The 16761-nt window shown below is 42.2% G+C and overlaps 1 protein-coding gene across 4 annotated transcripts in view; it reads left to right on the plus strand.

Annotated features, from left to right (window-relative positions):
* Positions 1 to 3091: 3091 nt before the first annotated feature.
* Positions 3092 to 16761, plus strand: part of SMAP2 (small ArfGAP2) — a 49088-nt gene continuing 35418 nt past the window's right edge. Inside the window, exons 1-2 of one of the 4 annotated variants that reach the window (XM_012439107.2) lie at positions 3562 to 3625; positions 12265 to 12369. Coding sequence is in view for 2 of the 4 variants with exons in the window: in XM_012439106.2 (XP_012294529.1) it covers positions 3523 to 3625 (103 nt within the window). In the remaining 2 variants the exon portion in view is untranslated. Of the gene's footprint in view, positions 3626 to 4049; positions 4127 to 12264; positions 12370 to 16761 lie in introns of those variants that run through there. The other 3 variants (XM_012439106.2, XR_002478808.2, XM_064372212.1) reach the window with 3 other exon arrangements.

Consider the following 16761-nt stretch of genomic DNA (forward strand, 5'->3'; position numbering starts at 1 on the left):
GTCAAAGCAAAATTCAAGACTTCAAAAAAATGTGAAAATAAATAAATAAAAAGACCAAAAAAAAAAAGTGTACTTAGGAAGAGCAGTTCGCTTTGTTTATATCCTCAGACCCTGTGCTATGCACTCACTTTACTCTGCTATTAGTAATGATAATGAAAAGAGCTAATGCTTGATGTATCTGTTAGGATAGGCTAGCTTATACAGTAGTAAACAAACAAACAAAACTCAATGGCAACACAGTGCTTATTTCTTGCTTATGCTGTTATCCTTTATGGGCTGGCAGCTGGCAGAGAGTTCTTGCTTATCAGCTACACCGAAATCCAGGCTAATAGAGCAACCAACATATTCAGTGTTGTTGGTTGCCATGCCAGAGGGAAAGAGAAGCAGAAGAGTCTCAAAGCAGCAAATAGATGCTTCAGACACAAAGTGATACATCCATTCTGTTCAAACTCATTGGTCTTTCCCAATCACTTGAAGGCCAGGAAATAAAACCCTACCATGTTCTCAGAAGGCAAAACGCCAGAAATATTTAGTGAAGAGCACTAATTGTCTATCATTCACTATGTGCCAAGGGCTGTTCTAATTATATTACAGGGATTATCTCAGTTAAGCCTCATAATAATCTTGTAAAATAGCTACTATTAATGTTATCATCATTCCCATTTTATAGATGAAATCACTGAGGTACCAAGAGGCTAAGTAACCTGCTCAAAGTCACGCAGATAATAGGTGGTAAAAGCTGAGGATTAAAACCTAAGCATTCTTGCCCCAGAGTCTGTGTGCTTAACCACAAAACCATGAGATCTCTCACTAGGTGGAAAAATTTGAGAAACACTGCCACAGGCAATGGAGAGCCACTAAAAGATTTTTAAGCAGGAGAGTGTGATTCAATCAGATTTGGCATTTAAAAGCTCCCTGTAAAGAGCAGGGTGAAGGATTAATTTAACCAGATTTAGACTAAGGCAGGAAGGCTATTTGCAGAGTGAAGGGATGAAGATGAGGAGGGCTTGAACTAAGGCACAATCACCATTCACCACAATTAACTGGGATTTTTTTTTTTTTAGAGATGGGGTAATGGGGTACATTGGGGGTTGGAGGGATGATTTTTATGATGTTGCCTAGGCTGAGTTCCAGCTCCTGGGCTCAAGTGATGCTCTGGCTTCAGCTTCTTGAGTAGCTGGGACTACAGGTGTGCCACCACACCCAGCAACTGGTTAATCTTGATTGTTTGTTTCAACTGAAAATAGTGATGGTAATACCTATTTGGATGGGTTTTGTTTTTTTTTTCTTTCTTTTTTTCTGAGACAGAGTCTCATTCTGTCACCCAGGCTGGAGTGCACTGGCATGATCTCGGCTCACTGCAACCTCTCCCTCCCGGGTTCAAGTGATTCTCCTGCCTCTGCCTCCCGAATAACTGGAATTACAGGTGCCTGCCACCATGCCCAGCTAATTTTTGTATTTTTAGTAAAGACAGGGTTTCACCATGTTGGCCAGGCTGGTCTTGAACTCCTAACCTTGTGATCTACCCTCAGCCTCCCAAAGTGCTAGGATTATAGGCATGAGCCACCGCATGACCTGAACTTGTATGTTTTTAAAAGTGAGGTTTCCTAGGCATGACTAGAAGGGAAGAGGCTTCGCCAGAAAATTCAATTGTTCTGATTAATAAAGTAATAGAGGCCGGGCATGTAATCAATCCCAGCACTTTGGGAGGCTGAGGTGGGTGGATCACAAGGTCAGGGGTTCAAGACCAGCCTGGCCAAAATGGTGAAACCCCATCTCTACTAAAAATACAAAAATTAGCTGGGCATGGCAGCGGGTGCCTGTCATCCTAGCTACTTGGGAGGCTGAGGCAGAGAATTGCTTGAACCCAGGAGGCGGAGGTTGCAGTGAGCCGAGATTGCACCACTGCACTCTAGCCCGGGTGACTTCGCAATACTTTGTCTCAATAAATAAATAAATAAATAAAATAAAGTAATAAAAATGTTTAGTTTTCCTCTGATGAGATGAAAGCTTTGAGGGGATCCCGGGCACTTAGGAGAAAATAAGGAAATGGAGGAGAGTGTTTCACTAGTTTAGATAACTGTTTGCATCTGCTTACCATCTTCTCTGATTCATTATTTCCATGGCAGCCAGAGTGATTTATTTATTTATTTATTTTTTGAGACGGAGTCTCGGTCTGTCACCAGGCTGGAGTGCAGTGGTGCAAATTGGATCATGCTGTTTCCCTCTCCCCTAATGCAATGCCTGATACTTAGAAATTTCTCAGTAACTTTGTGCTCAGTGAATGAATGAATGAAAACACAAGCCAGATGGCAGGTTGATTCCTAAGGAAAAGGACAGCTAATGAGAAATTCTCTGTAGCAAGGGTGGCTTTGGACAATGATGCTTAATAATCATTTATAAGTAGTTGCCTGATCTGTGTTATGCTTTAATCTCCGTCCCCCCACCCTTCCCAAATATACGTTCAGTAAAAGTCTGCTACACAAAAGTCACTGTTGTGTGAGAATTTAAGAAATGGAAGAAGCAAACTGTCTGAGCACCAGGCTAACAATAACCAAAAATGGTGGGAGTCACAGAGGAGAGCTAGAGTATTAGTGGGAGCAGGTATTCCAAGTGAGAGGTGACCAGAGTCCTCTGAAAATCTGGGGAGGGGGTGACGTTCCTGTATCCTGGTACTCTTCTATTTGGCTGTTGGAAAAAACAAGCTGGAGGAATTTGGGTTATCCACAACCCTCAGGTTACATAAGGATGATAAGTATTTAATTCATAGTGTTGTTGTGGGGATTATATTGGGATAATTCATATAAAGCACTTAATACAGTGCCTGGCGCATAGTAAGAGCTCAGTCAATGTTAGTTGTTGTCTTCCTTCACTTTCTTCCATTCCCTCCACTCCCCTTCTACCAGGCTCCATTCATTCTCTTCCAAGGACACGCAGGGGGAGTGCCCACCCCTTCCCTCCGCCCCCATCCAAGCCCCGCCCCCCGCTTCTCCCCGGATTGGTTCCCGAGAGGCGGAGCCGAAGGAAGAGCCCAGTGCAGCGCCGTGGGGGCGGGGCGCATGCGCGGGCTGGGCAGGGTGGAGGTGGGGAGGAAGAGCTGCCGGAAGTAGGCTGCGGAGGTGGTGGTGGAGCTGGTGGCATCTGCCAGGGAAACCGAGGCGCGGGACATACGGCCAGCAGACAGGCCGGCCGGAGGGTCATTTCTGCGTCAGGCACCCAGGAGCCCCGAGGTCTGCCTTTGCCTCGGCTGAGGGTCCCTGGCCCCGTAGCCTCTCCTGGACGCGGGCCTGTCCCGAAGCCCGCCAGGGGGCGACGCGCAGAGGGGCTGCGGAGTGAGGGGCGGACGCCGCCGATCCGGGAAGGGGCGCCCGGCCACGCCGGAGGAGAAGGCTCTTCCCGCTCAGGAGGTACCCCTGGGCGGGGCACCGGGAGTCCTCACCCCCGGACTAAGGCAGGGGTCTCTGGGGGCGAGGAGACCCTCGGTCTCTGCCGCCGCCCTTTGCCCCCGCCGGCACCCTGGCCATGACAGGCAAGTCGGTGAAGGACGTGGATCGGTACCAGGCTGTCCTGGCCAACCTGCTGCTGGAGGAGGATAATAAGTTTTGTGCGGACTGTCAGTCTAAAGGTAGCGCATCCCACCTGGCAGGCCAGGGGTCCAGCTGGGTTGGGGTGGTGGAGGTGGGCTGCATGAGGAGGAGGTTTCTGGAGCTTAGGCCGCCCAACTCGGCTTATAAGTGGAAACGCGTGCTGCGCTTGCAATGAGCCTGCTGGGCTTTCTGCAGCTCGGGGATTGATGTTGGGAGAGCTTGCTAGAGCGAGTGTGTGTGTGTCGGGGAGGGTGGAGGTGATGGTGCAGGTGGAAGTTGCCTGGCGTGTTCAGGTGAGAATGTCTGTATTTGAGGGCTCTGAATGAGTTCTGGGCCGGCTGTCAGTCTAGAGCGCCCAGCATGTCACTTGCAAAGCTGGGGATGAACTGCAGTGCGTGTGTGTGTGTGTGTGTGTGTGTGTGTGTGTGTGAGAGAGAGAGAGAGAGAGAGAGAGAGAGAAAGAGAGAGAGAGAATGACGAGGAGGAGGAGGAGGGAAGTGAGATGGCGGAGAGGAAAACTGCTTAAATGATTTTTAAAGGTGGTGATTGTTGCTTCCTGCTATTTGGTTAGCAACTTCTGTCATTTTGTAGCCTTGCTAAGCTCTGACAAGAGTGCTTAGGTGGCTTTATGGATGTGTGCAGTGGGAAACTGCCTTATGCAGTGTGACACAGTGCGGATTTCTAGACAGCCTAGCCCTGGCTTGTAGAGTGCGTTGGAGGCCTATGTATGAGTGGTGGCAGAAACTAGCCGATTATGCCTGTAGTGCAGGATTCGTTTAATCAGTGGAGAAACAGGCAACGAATTCCATGAATTCATGGAATTCGTTGCTTCCATGGTGATCACACTTCTAAAGGTGAAATATGATCATTGTAAATTGACAGAACCATTTAGTCTTTGTTTTCTGTGCCCTAAAAGATTCGTGATTTGATACAATTAAAAGCCAATGCAATAGGAAATCTTGGTTATTAGTGAAATGTTGGCACTTGACATTTATACGAGATTCTATAATTTTTTTTCCTGTATTTTCTAATTCTTTTGGCATATAATTGGAGGAGTTGGGAAAATTCTTTTCCCTTTAGTTGGGGAGAAATGGATAGTTATATTTTAAGGGCGACTATTAATTTACTTTTGTTCATAATGCAGTGGATTTGCCAGGGTTGTTTGCCGTATAGCGTAGTAGGCATATTCTATTAAAGGATTCAATTGTATTTGTATTTATTTTGAGAAAGGAAGGATATACTTGATTGATGCTTTCACTTAATTATCTTTTATTTTTGAAGAATAAGGTTATAAACGGAGAACGGGGAATGATACATAGACACCTATAATGTATTTTAGTGACCTTTACCAATAGATAAATGGAATGTGCCATTAGGAAAATAAGTTCCTAGAATTCCTTCCTGAATTTTTGCATGAGCAATAATTCATTTAAAAAAGTATTTTGGAATCAATTTATGTTGAGTAGGTTACTTTCTTATAGGTTGATTCTCATTAGATCTTCTGTTAGATCTATGGGAAGATTAATTTTATTTTAGGAGTATATCTTGGCTTTATTCAAATTCCCTTATGTCCTCATTTGACAGATATTGAGTCACAGTGAAGCAACCCACTGGAATGAGCATTGCTGCAGTTGGAGAGTCAGATTCCATTTTGATGATTAGAATCACCCCCTCCCCCATTTCTCATATTACTCTTATACTTATTTGTATTCCAATAAAATATAGCATATGGAAGAGAGAGGCTGATTCACTACTTCTTCCTCCAAATTTCCATTGCTTTTTATTTATTTTTTTTGAGACAGAGTTTTGCTCTCGTGGCCCAGGCTGGAGTGCAATGGCACAACCTTGGCTCACTGCAACCTCCACCTCCCAGGTTCAAGTGATTCTCCTGCCTCAGTCTCCTGAGTAGCTGGGATTACAGGCGCCCACCACCACGCCTAGCTAATTTTTATATTTTTAGTAGAGTTGGGGTTTCACCATGTTGGCCAGGCTAGTCTTGAACTCCTGACCTCAGGTGATCTACCTGCCTGGGCCTCCCAAAGTGCTGGAATTACAGGCGTGAGCCACCGTACCCAGCCCCAAATTTCCATTGCTTTTTATTAATAACCTTACTGGGGATCAGATTATGAAATATCAGAATTCTTAATAAGAACTAGTAACTGCTGGCTTGTACACTTTATTGACTACTGTTCATGATAGAATCCTGGATCCTCAAACAATTTCTTTTCAAAAGTTAGTTTTACATTTTACGGAGTGGCTTCAGTGACTTGGTCGTTGTATTAAAAATGAGATGACAATGGGTCAGTCATCTTTCAATTATGACAAATCGGCATTTGTTTAGACCTCCGTTTATGCAATTTATGAATTATCTATGCCATTCCACCCCTCCAAGTCCTCTCCTTTTTCCCCTCCTATTTTCTAATTTTGGTTGTCGTAATGATCATTTGGACAACTGTCAGATGGTTGAAGGAAAAGACATTTGCATCAATAGATTGTTACCTGTTAGCTCTGATAAAAAATACATTTCATTGGAGGAGGAATTTAAAAAGTGTTGGCTAAAATGAGATTTGGATTTGAGTTTATTTACCTGTATTCCTGTGTCCTTTCCTAAAAAATTGAAAGTTAACTGAATATGGTGAGCAATTGCTCATCTATTATCCGGTTTGATGATGTGGCATAGACTATAGACCTATGAGCAGGTATTTTTGCAATGTCCCAAAATAACTCTTTGGCAATGACTTTTATTTTTAAATTCTTATACTTATTTAGGAACATTTATTAATTGACTTTTAAGGTATGTGATTTAAACTTCAGAATAGAGGCTGGGTGTGGTGGCTCAAACCTGTAATCCCAGCACTTTAGGAGGCCAAGGAGGGAGGATCACTTGAGTCCAGGAGTTCAAGACCAGCCTGGTCAACATAGTGTGACCTTGTCTCCACAAATAATTAAACAATTAGCCAGATGTGGTGTGCATCTGTAGTCCCAGCTACTCAGGAGGTGGAGGCAGGAGGATCACCTGAGCCCAGGAGGTCAAAGCTATAGTGAGCTATGATCGAATACCACTGTGCTCCAGCCTGGGTGAGCAAGCAAGACCCTGTCTCAAAAACAAAACAAAACAAATAAACATCAGAATAGAGAACAAGCATGTATTCTTTTTACTTAGTACAAGTTTTGTTGATCCTGGGGTTTTTAACTTGCTTGAGCATGAGTCTCACCAGTTTCTGGGACCACTAAGCCATTCCAGTAATTTCAGTGTGGGAAAGGAAACTACTTTGGTACTGCCTTTTAAAGAAATGCTGTGATTTGCTCTAGGCTCAAGATATGTTTTCTTCATTACCCAAAGTCCTGGGGTTAATGTGACTTTTAGGGTGAACTTTTGGACTGACTTAGGTAGTGACAGAACAGAGGACAAAACTGAAAATTCCAGATATGTCAATGGTAACTCTGGCTGGTTGAGACTGGGTTCCATTTTTGGGTATGGGTCATACCTCCTTTGTACTTGAGGTCATGCTGGTCCGAGGTTTAACCTCTAGCTCTGCAGTTCCAGATTTTATCAGTGTGAGAAATAACTGCTAAGCTGCCTCTTCAGAGACTGTGTTTTAAACTGGATACTATCTTATTTGCCATGAAAGGATCTGCAGTTGTCCTTTGGTATCCATGGGGGATTGGTTCCAGGAACCTGCTGGGGTACTAAAATCCACAGATGCTCAAGTCCCTGATATAAATGGTGTAGTGTTTGTGTGTAACTTATACACATCCTCCCTTACACTTTAAATCATCTCTAGATTACTTTTAATACCTAATACAATGTTAATGCTATGTCAGTAGTTGTTACTCTATATCATTTAGAGAACAATGACAAGAAAAAAAGTCTGCACATGTTCTGTACAGACACAACCATCCATTTTTTTACTGAATATTTTCTTTCTTCTTTATCTCTTTTAGAGACAAGGTCTTGCTCTGCCACCCAGGCTGGAGTATGGTCTTATGATTATAGCTCGCTGCAGCCTCAGACCCCTGGGCTCAAGCTATCCTCCCAAAGTGCTAGGACTACATGCATGTGCCACAGGGCCCAGCCATTTTTTCAGATATTTTCAATCTGCAGTTGGTTGAATCCACAGATGCAGTAATGGAGGGCTGACTACCTTTCTGATGACCTAAATATTTGTGTCCACTGTTGGGACACTTCTTTCTCAGTGTATCATTTTTTGAGAGAAGTTGAGAGCTGTTTGATGGGCAAAGATTTATTTATTTATTTACTGGCCTATCTACAAATGAGACAGGGTCTCACTATGTTTCCCAGGCTCGTTCTAACTCCTGGGCTCAAGCAATCCTCCCATCTCAGCCTCCTAAAGTGCTGAAATTACAGGTGTGACACACCATACCTGGTGGATGGGGCAAAGAGTTAAGAGTACAAGAAATCTGAACATCTTAGGAATACTTACTTCAGACTGAAACACCACGCAGAATTCTAGAGTCCGACAGAAACTAATAATTTTTTGCTTTTCCCTTCTTCTGCTACATCCTATCTCTGAAATGTTCCACCTCAACTCACCTAACTACTGCCTCTGTTCCAACTCCTATTATATGTTTTTAAATTTACATTTAAATTTACTTTCAGAAAAAGGTAGCACTTTCATGTAGTTCAAAATCCAAAAGGTCCAAAGGGGAATAGGAACAGTATAAAGTCATTCTGCTATCCTTCATCTCTGAGCCACCATTTTCCCTCCCTGGAGGTAACCATTGTTGGCAATTTTTTTTTTTTTTTTTAGTCAGAGTCTCGCTCTGTTGCCCAGGCTGGAGTGCAATGACGTGATCTCGGCTCACTGCAACCTCCGGCTCTTGGGTTCAAGCAACTCTCCTGCCTCAGCCTCCCGAGTAGCTGGGATTACACGTGCCCGCCACCATGCCCAGCTACTTTTTAACATTTTTAGTAGAGATGGGGTTTTGCCATGTTGGCCAGACTGGCCTCAAACTCCTGACCTTGTAATCCGCCTACCTCAGCCTCCCAAAGTGCTGGGATTATAGGCGCAAGTCACTGTGCCCAGCCTCTTCTTTTTCTTTTTCTTTTCTTTTTTTTTTTTTTTTTTTTTGAGGCAGAGTTTCACTATTGGCGCCCAGGCTGGAGTGCAATGGCACAATCTTGGTTCACTGCAGCCTTTCCCTCCTGGGTTCAAGTGATTCTCCTGCCTTAGCCTCCCAAGTAGCTAGGATTACAGGTGCCCCCCCCCCCCCCACCATGCCCAGCTAATTTTTGTATTTTTAGTAGAGACGGGGTTTCACTGTATTCGTCAGGCTGGTCTCAAACTCCTGACCTCAGGTGATCAACCTGCCTTGGCCTCCCAAAGTGCTGGGATTACAGGCTTGAGCCACCGTGCCCAGCCCATTCTTGGCAATTTCTCACCTGACTTTTAAGAGATAATACAGGCATAGACAAACAACTACATTTAAATATATTCCTTTGCAGTGCTTTTATACAAACAGTAGCATATTACCCACAGCTCCTGACATCTGCATTTTTCAATCAACAGAACATGGAGAGCATTCACTTTCCATGCACACTGAGGAGTGCTTTGTTCTTTGAAAGTATTTTCTAAGGCTGTGACTGGGTTATCCTGATTAAACTGAAAGATATTCTTAAATGATTTGGAAGACTTTGCTCTCTCTCTCTCTCTTTTTTTTTTTTTGAGATGGAGTCTTGCTATGTCTCCCAGGCTGGAGTGCAGTGGTGCAATCTTGGCTCACTGCAAACTCCGCCTTCTGGGTTCAAGTTTTCCTACCTCAGCCTCCTGAATAGTGGGGATTACAAGTACCCCACTAATTTTTATATTTTTAGCAGAGACAGAGTTTCACCATGTTGTCCAGGCTAGTCTTAACCTCCTGACCTCAAGTGATCTGCCCTCCTTGGCCTCTTAAAATGCTGGGATTACCGGCATGGGCCACAGCACCCAGCAGACACTGTTCTCTTTGAAGGCATCTTAGAAAGTGTCCTAGGCCCATAGACACATATAAGCCCACTCTTAAGATGGTGGAGAGACAGAGTAATGGAAGAGTCTGTAGACTTGGTGTTGGAACAGCCAGTCAGACTCCTTTACTTTGCTTATTGAATCTTGGTGACCTGATTCCACATACCACCTAACTTTCTAAGCTTAATTTTCCTAGTTTGAAATATGAAAGTACCTTGTAAAGTAATGTGTTACTCAAATGTCTGCATTATCTATTTTTATCATTGCTGATCATAATTTTTTTTATCTTGATTTTATTAGTTTTACTTTTGAGTTTATTCCCTTAAGATAGTCTGGTTACTGGAAGCCACAGTTAGAATGACTCACCCAGTAATTCCCTAGTCTTTAAGCCAAAACCATTTCCTATATATGGGAGTTCTGGCATTTTTGCAAATGTACTTTATGGTACCCTTGAGGATGGTCTCTGGTTTTTCCTGATTTCAAACTTGTATGAAGGATTAGACTAGGGAATTTCTTTGTGTAGAAATTTTCTAATAGTTGTCTTAAATTTTAACTTATGTACATTAATCTTTAGCTTTGCCTTACATTTGTTTTCTGTCGATAGCCAAGTCATTGCTTGTTAAATATTCTTTAGAAATGAACTTTCCTATCAATTTTACATTATTTTAGCAGTATCTGTGCCATTTTTTTTTTTTTTTTTTTTTTTTTTTTTGAGATGGAGTCTTGCTCTTTTGGCCAGACTGGAGTACAGTGGCACCATTCTCGGCTCACTGCAACTTCTGCCTCCCGGGTTCAAGTGATTCTCCTGCCTCAGCCTCCCAAGTAGCTGAGATTACAGGAGCCTGCCACCATGCCTGGCTAATTTTTTGTATTTTTAGTAGAAGACGGGGGTTTCACCATGTTGGCCAGGCTGGTCTTGAACTCCTGGCCTCATGATCCACCCGTCTTGGCCTCCCAAAGTGCTGGGATTATAGGCATGAGCTACCACGCCCGGCCTGTGGCGCCTTTTAAGAAGTAAAAAAATTCCATTAGATCTGGACAACAGAAGGAGTTCTGCTTCCATTTCTAGTTGTTAAATGCCCTTCTGTAGCCAAGATCACATCACTTTCTGAGTTTTTATAGCTAGTGCACTATAACTCTGACAGTCATGGTTAGATTGATAGTTTTACTGAAGTGATTTATCAAAATCCCCATTAGATTGTCTTTTAATGTCAACATATTAAACCTGTTCTCTGGGAGATACTTTCCTATGTGTTCTCCTTGCCCTTTAAATATCATTTTGTGCCAGTGAGATAAAGAATAGAAAATGCAGTATCTTTTAGGTGGAACTTTGCAAGCTTGAGATCCCCCACTACATATAGTCATTCAAAGAATGTTTCTTAAGCACTTACTACCTACTTTTTGTCAGACATTGTACCAGGACCTATAGATTAAAAGAAAAGGTCTTTGTTCTCAAGGATTTTGCAGTCTAATGGGGAAGCAGATGGGTAAAAATATAAATGATGCAATATAGTAATTATCATTGTGGCATGGTATACAGGGAGAAATGAAAGTATCAAAGAAGGCAAAGAAGTCTTCCTCAGGAAGTCATGGCTTCAAAGAGAAAAGTAGGCTGTGTCTTAAAGAATAAGCATGACTTTGCCAAGTGAATTTAGGGAACTTTGTGTTCTAGGAAGAAGGAACAGAATGTGCAAAGCTTCCAAGGTACACTGTTTTGTGTGTAGCGGGGGGATTCTTTTTTTTTTTTAATTAACCTGTTTCACTCAATATGCCTACAGTGGGGGGATTCTTTAGTATATTTTGACTGTATGTTGAGAAATGATGAGGAGTAGAGGTTAAAACCTGGGCTCTGTGGGTGACTTGCTCTGTAGCATTGAGATTTTGAATATGCGCTATGCTTTAGACTCCCTGTTGTGTCAGAAGCCCATAGTATTGTAGGTCCACCTGCTGTTGACATGGGATTATAAATATTGCAGGCATGAAATGCTCTTTAGTAGCTGAATAGTAAGAAAGGTCTGAGCATTGTGCCCATAAATTCTCCATTGAAATGTACGTTTGTGGGTACATTAAATTATTTTATCATAAGTCTAGTGAAGTGCCAGCAGTAGATATTATGTTATTTCTGGAGCTCATGATGTTGATTTTTGAGGCTGAACATGCTCTTATGCTCAAGCAGGTCCTATTTGGAATACCTGATGTGTGCTCCTGGTTGTTCACTCCTTAGGATGCATAAACAGGTAGCTGAAGTCTCATCTCTCAGTATACTTTTCAGTAAATCTTTATTTTTTTCTAGATAAATCAGAAAACTACCTTCTTGCTGCACGTTTAAACTGATGTCATTATGGTATGTAGGTGGCAGCTTTCTTGGGCACAGTTGTCTATATAACTGTTCACCACATGAGTCATTGTCTGTTTCTATTCTTCTGCCTGAAAATTCCATCTTGGAAATTGTGTCATGCAATCACTAACTGCAACATTCTACTTGTTATGTACATGGCCACTGGCTTTGTATGTTATGTTGATGGACTCTACCTGCGCTACAGAGAAGGAATAAAGTGACTTATTAAATTGAGTCGGACTCAGTTCCTCCAAATGGTATTTTCTGTAAAAATGATGCCAAGCAAGAATCTACATAAGACACACATATGCTTTACACTGTAAGCATACAGTGCCTAACTTTTGTTATTGTTCTGTTTAAATCCTTATCACAGTTGTACTTCTGTTTGAGCAAGTGGCCAGTTTAAGTAGATACTAGCTTTGAAGAAGTTCTGTATTGGCCCCTGGAATGTGACAGTTCAGCAGACCACATTGAAAAGGTAGGAAAGTCTATGTAGAGTAGAACACCTTAAAGTTAATTCACTTTTACCAAATTCCTCTATTGTTAAAGCAACAGTCTTGTATTGGTTAATTTTTAAAATTGTAATGTGCCACACTTAACATGTCCCTAGAATGTAAGCTAGGGGGTAGGGGTTTATGCCTGTTTTGTCCACTATAGTATTCCTAATACCTAGTACAGTGCTTGGCACAGACCAGGCTTTCAATAAATATTTGTTTGAATGCATGAATTGATTTTGTCATCTGTAAATATTTTGTTTCATATTAGAAGAGATCTTTTCTAGGCTATCTGAATAATTGTTTTAATTCTTAGGAAAGCTATTCATTTTCTGAAAAGTAAGTTTTCAAATATGTTTGGAAGGCCCTGTATCAGTCAAGGACCAGTCAGGGGAACAGAGGTCACTGTTGGTCTTATAAGCAGAGGGAATTTAAAATAGGAAATAGGTTACACAGCTGCTAGAAGAGCCAAGAAGCTAAACAGGGGCTAGTGAGGCACACCAGCGATTAGCAATGCCTGGGAACTACTGCGCCCCCAAGGAAAATAGACGGTGCACTAGTGTCACCAAGAGCTAGAACCCTGAGTGGTCTGGTGTAAGCTAGAAACATGGAAAGAGGAGCTGTCTGGTGACAGCTGGAACTAGGCCAAGTGAGAGAGCGCATTACCTTGGCTGCTCCCTGCTCTTGCCTCTTATCCTTACCAGTGCCTCCCATGGATGGAACTTATTCCGAAATCAATTGGCAAAGGGAGCCTGGGAGATATAGTTCCCTGTGATCAAGCCATGCAAGGAAGGGATCCCAGCGCAAACAGGCAAAGACACAAAGGCACTTAATTCTCCAAGATGTAATTTCTTTCAAAAACCTTAATAGTATTTGAATTATTTTGGACAAGCAAACAGAAGGGCTTTCCAGCAGTTACAGCGTCTCGTGCTTCTAAAGGATCTTGACTGTTGCTGAAACAATTGTTAGTCCCAGGAAGTAATGTAACAACTCAGCCATAGCCTGTATACTTAGGGGGTGTGACTAGGCAAATTGGCTTCTGTATTGAATCTCTATTTAACTGTTGGCTGTTGCCAGGAGGAACTTACCGATTGGTTACTCAGAAAATAAGTTCCTACCCTGTCAATTCTGGGAAGTCTTAAGTATGGTGCATCAACATTGAGTACATCTACAACTGGACAGCTTGAGTTAGTAACACAAGCTATACACAAAGAATGTTGAGGATTGCAGCCTTAAAACATGGTACAGCTCAGTCTTTTTTTTCTTTCTTCTTTCATTTTTCTGGAGACAGAGTCTTGCTCTGTCACCCAGGCTGGAGTGCAGTAATATGATCTTGGCTCACTGCAACCTCCACCTCCCAGGTTCAAGTGATTCTCTTGCCTTAGCCTTCTAATTAGCTGAGATTACTGGCATGTGCCTCCATGCCCAGCTAATTTTTTTTGTTTTCTTAGTAGTGACAGGGTCTTACCACATTGGCCAGGCTGGTCTCAAACTCCTGGCCTCAAGCCATCCGCCCGCCTCGGCCTCCCAAAGTGCTGAGATTACAGACATGAGCCACCGAGCCCGGGCCTCAGCCCAGTCTTACTATATTGTTAAGGTAACTGTAGTATGGCTGTTTTATCTTGTGCTACATGTCAGTTTAACTAGTCTTATTGATTTGTTTGTTTTACCCCGCAACTTCAAATAAGTTTGCACTGGGTAAGGGAGGCAAGATTACTGGGTCTGTTTTCTTCTATCCTGACCTGAAAAATATTTTGTGTTGTAAGGAATGTTGCTGCTGCTCCACTTAAAGGCAGAGCTTTCCAAGTTGTGGCTACTTGTTTTCTTCTTGATTATAAAAGTGTCTAATGAGTTATATGAGACAAGTTCAGCACTTGCTAGAAGTGCTTTTTTTGTCAATCAGGTCACCTGCATTTGGGCCCTTGCTATATTAATGGAATTGGTGGAACTAGGCCAGCAGACGTGTTCAGTGCAGTGTGAGTATGTTTGCTTTTAGGCTGTTACTTCCCACAGAGGCCACAGATAAAGGACCCTCATTGTTTGAATGAAGTTACCAACTGTAAAAATTGCAGAGGTTTCCTTGTTTCTCTCTCTTCTCCAAAAAACTCATTTCCTCTTGGCAGGTGTTACTATAATTCACAGGTGTAATGAAATGTAATTTGGGATTTGAAAAAGCGTATCAGACTGCCTCCCAGAGTACCGGTTCTTTTCACCTGGTCCATTTCAACTTAAGAGGTCCATCTGCATTTTTGAAGCTTCATATTTAGTAAATATAATATTTCACTGCTGTGTTTGACTCTTCCCTTTCCCACACTTTCTCCTTCCCTACCCCACTCTTCTGGATCCTGTGTTTCCCCACAGGCTTTGTGAATGCCGGTCCACTGATGGCTGAACTGCAGGTCTCTCCCCATTGGAAAGCCCCAGAGATGAGCCAGATCTGCCTCAGCTGTGGCCATCCGTCAGCGTAAGGTTGCTCTGGTGGTTGTCTTCAGTTTGTCCAGCTCTTCCCCTTATCCCCCATCCGCCCTCATGTGTGGCTGAAGCTTGCCCTGGAATCTCACCTTTGTAGCATGTCACTGAGTAGTAGTAGAATTTTATTATTGTTGCTTCTTTTCATTTTCAATTAATGTTAAGTGATTCTCTGACAGTTTTTGTTGACCATATCCCTTTTTCCCCCTCAGTTTATAGATTTCCTGTAGGAATTCTGGTTTGCTTTTGAATACATATAGAATACAATTTATTTAAGTTCTGGATTTCAAAGGTCACTTGGAAAATACTTTTTTTAAAAAAATTTCAGGTCAAAGCTACCAAAAAGAAATTTCTTAATCTGAAACAATGAGAACTGGGCCTCTCAGGCCTCATGTCATTTCCTCTCAACCACAAACCAAATATGTAATGCTCTCATTTTATGATATATTGAAATAGTGAAGCAAATGTGAGAGGGAGAGAGATCTACTCTCAGCTGTAGCTGATAAGCCTGTCCTAGCATGGTAATTTGAGCAAATAGATCACCTTTTCTTTTCCCTTTTTTCAAATAGCTGTGCTGTGTTTTGCAGCAGTCGCTAGTGATGGAAAGACCATAAATCCCCAAGCCTCTACCACAGAGCTTACATCTTTAGATGTGGGTTTACATGTTAACCCTACAATGTTACTTCACCTTATTAGTCTGAAGTGCACACACAGTGCATTTTGTTGTTTAACTTCCTCTTTCTTGTCTAACTGGAAGTCCCCAAATGTGTGGATTTAGAAATGAGTTCTCTAGTGTCTCTAGTGTTTTGAGTTAAGGAAATTTGGTCTTAATATGATTTAGGTGGTGGTTTTTGTTCTATGCCTTCAAAAAATAATTTCTTACGAAATTTTCTGTGTGAACTGGTAACATCATATGCTGTAGTGTAAAGCTTGTGGGGGCAGGGGGTGTTGGTGTCTTTTTGTTGTTGTTGACACTTTATCACTCTTTATAACTGACACAAACTCTGAGAAGAGAAATAGGAAGGAAACGTACCATGATGTTTTTGTTCAAAATAGCTGCAAACAGCAGAGCTGACGGAAATCAATTTGAGTGGGACAGCTGATTTTAGAAAGAATGAATTAAGAGATTTAGGCTCTTCTGCTATGTTGAAATCATTTTTACTGAAGGAATAGCTGTTTGGAACAGGGATTGACTTTGTCTCTATGAAAATAGGCATGAAGGGTTTAGTTAGAGGAACTGTTACAGATGGAGGAGAAACTTGAGGAAAGTCTTTCCTACAGCGTGACTACAGTATTAACATTCCTAGATTATATGAAAGATAAAGGAAGCTTCATTAAATCAACAACATTGGAATCAGGAAGACTGGCTTGGCTCCTCTGAGAATTCTAACTTGGTCTGGGCCTGGTCTGAATGGAAGTAGCCTGACATAAGAGGTTCAGATCAAGGGTCCATATTATGGGCAGAGTAAAAATAGGTCCCAGTTTCATTAGACTTCTCATACATTTAAGGAAAAAACAATTTGTTGCCATAGGAACAGACCAGTTGTTTTCTGTCTTGTGGGATTTTAGGAGCTGGGGAGATGGGAGGATCTCTGTGCTTATAATCTAAACATCATCAAATGCTGTTTTTTTAAAAAAAAAACTTTATTTTTTATGATTATGAAACCTATCCATATTTATGATAAAAATCATGGGAAAGTATGAAAAATATAGTGATGCTGAAATTTTCATAATTCCTTTCTTTTTGTTTTATTTTTGAGACAAGGTATCTCGCTCTGTTTCCCAAGCCAGAGTGCGGTGGCACGATCTTGGCTCACTGCAGCCTCCGCCTGCCAGCCTTAAGCAGTTCTCCTGTCTCTGCCTCCTGAGTAGCTGGGACTACAGGTGCATACCACCACTCTCGGCTA

The sequence above is a fragment of the Aotus nancymaae genome, unplaced genomic scaffold, assembly GCF_030222135.1.
Source record: "Aotus nancymaae isolate 86718 unplaced genomic scaffold, 86718_ANA_hifiasm-v0.15.2.pri h1tg000007l, whole genome shotgun sequence".
Taxonomy (NCBI): domain Eukaryota; kingdom Metazoa; phylum Chordata; class Mammalia; order Primates; family Aotidae; genus Aotus; species Aotus nancymaae.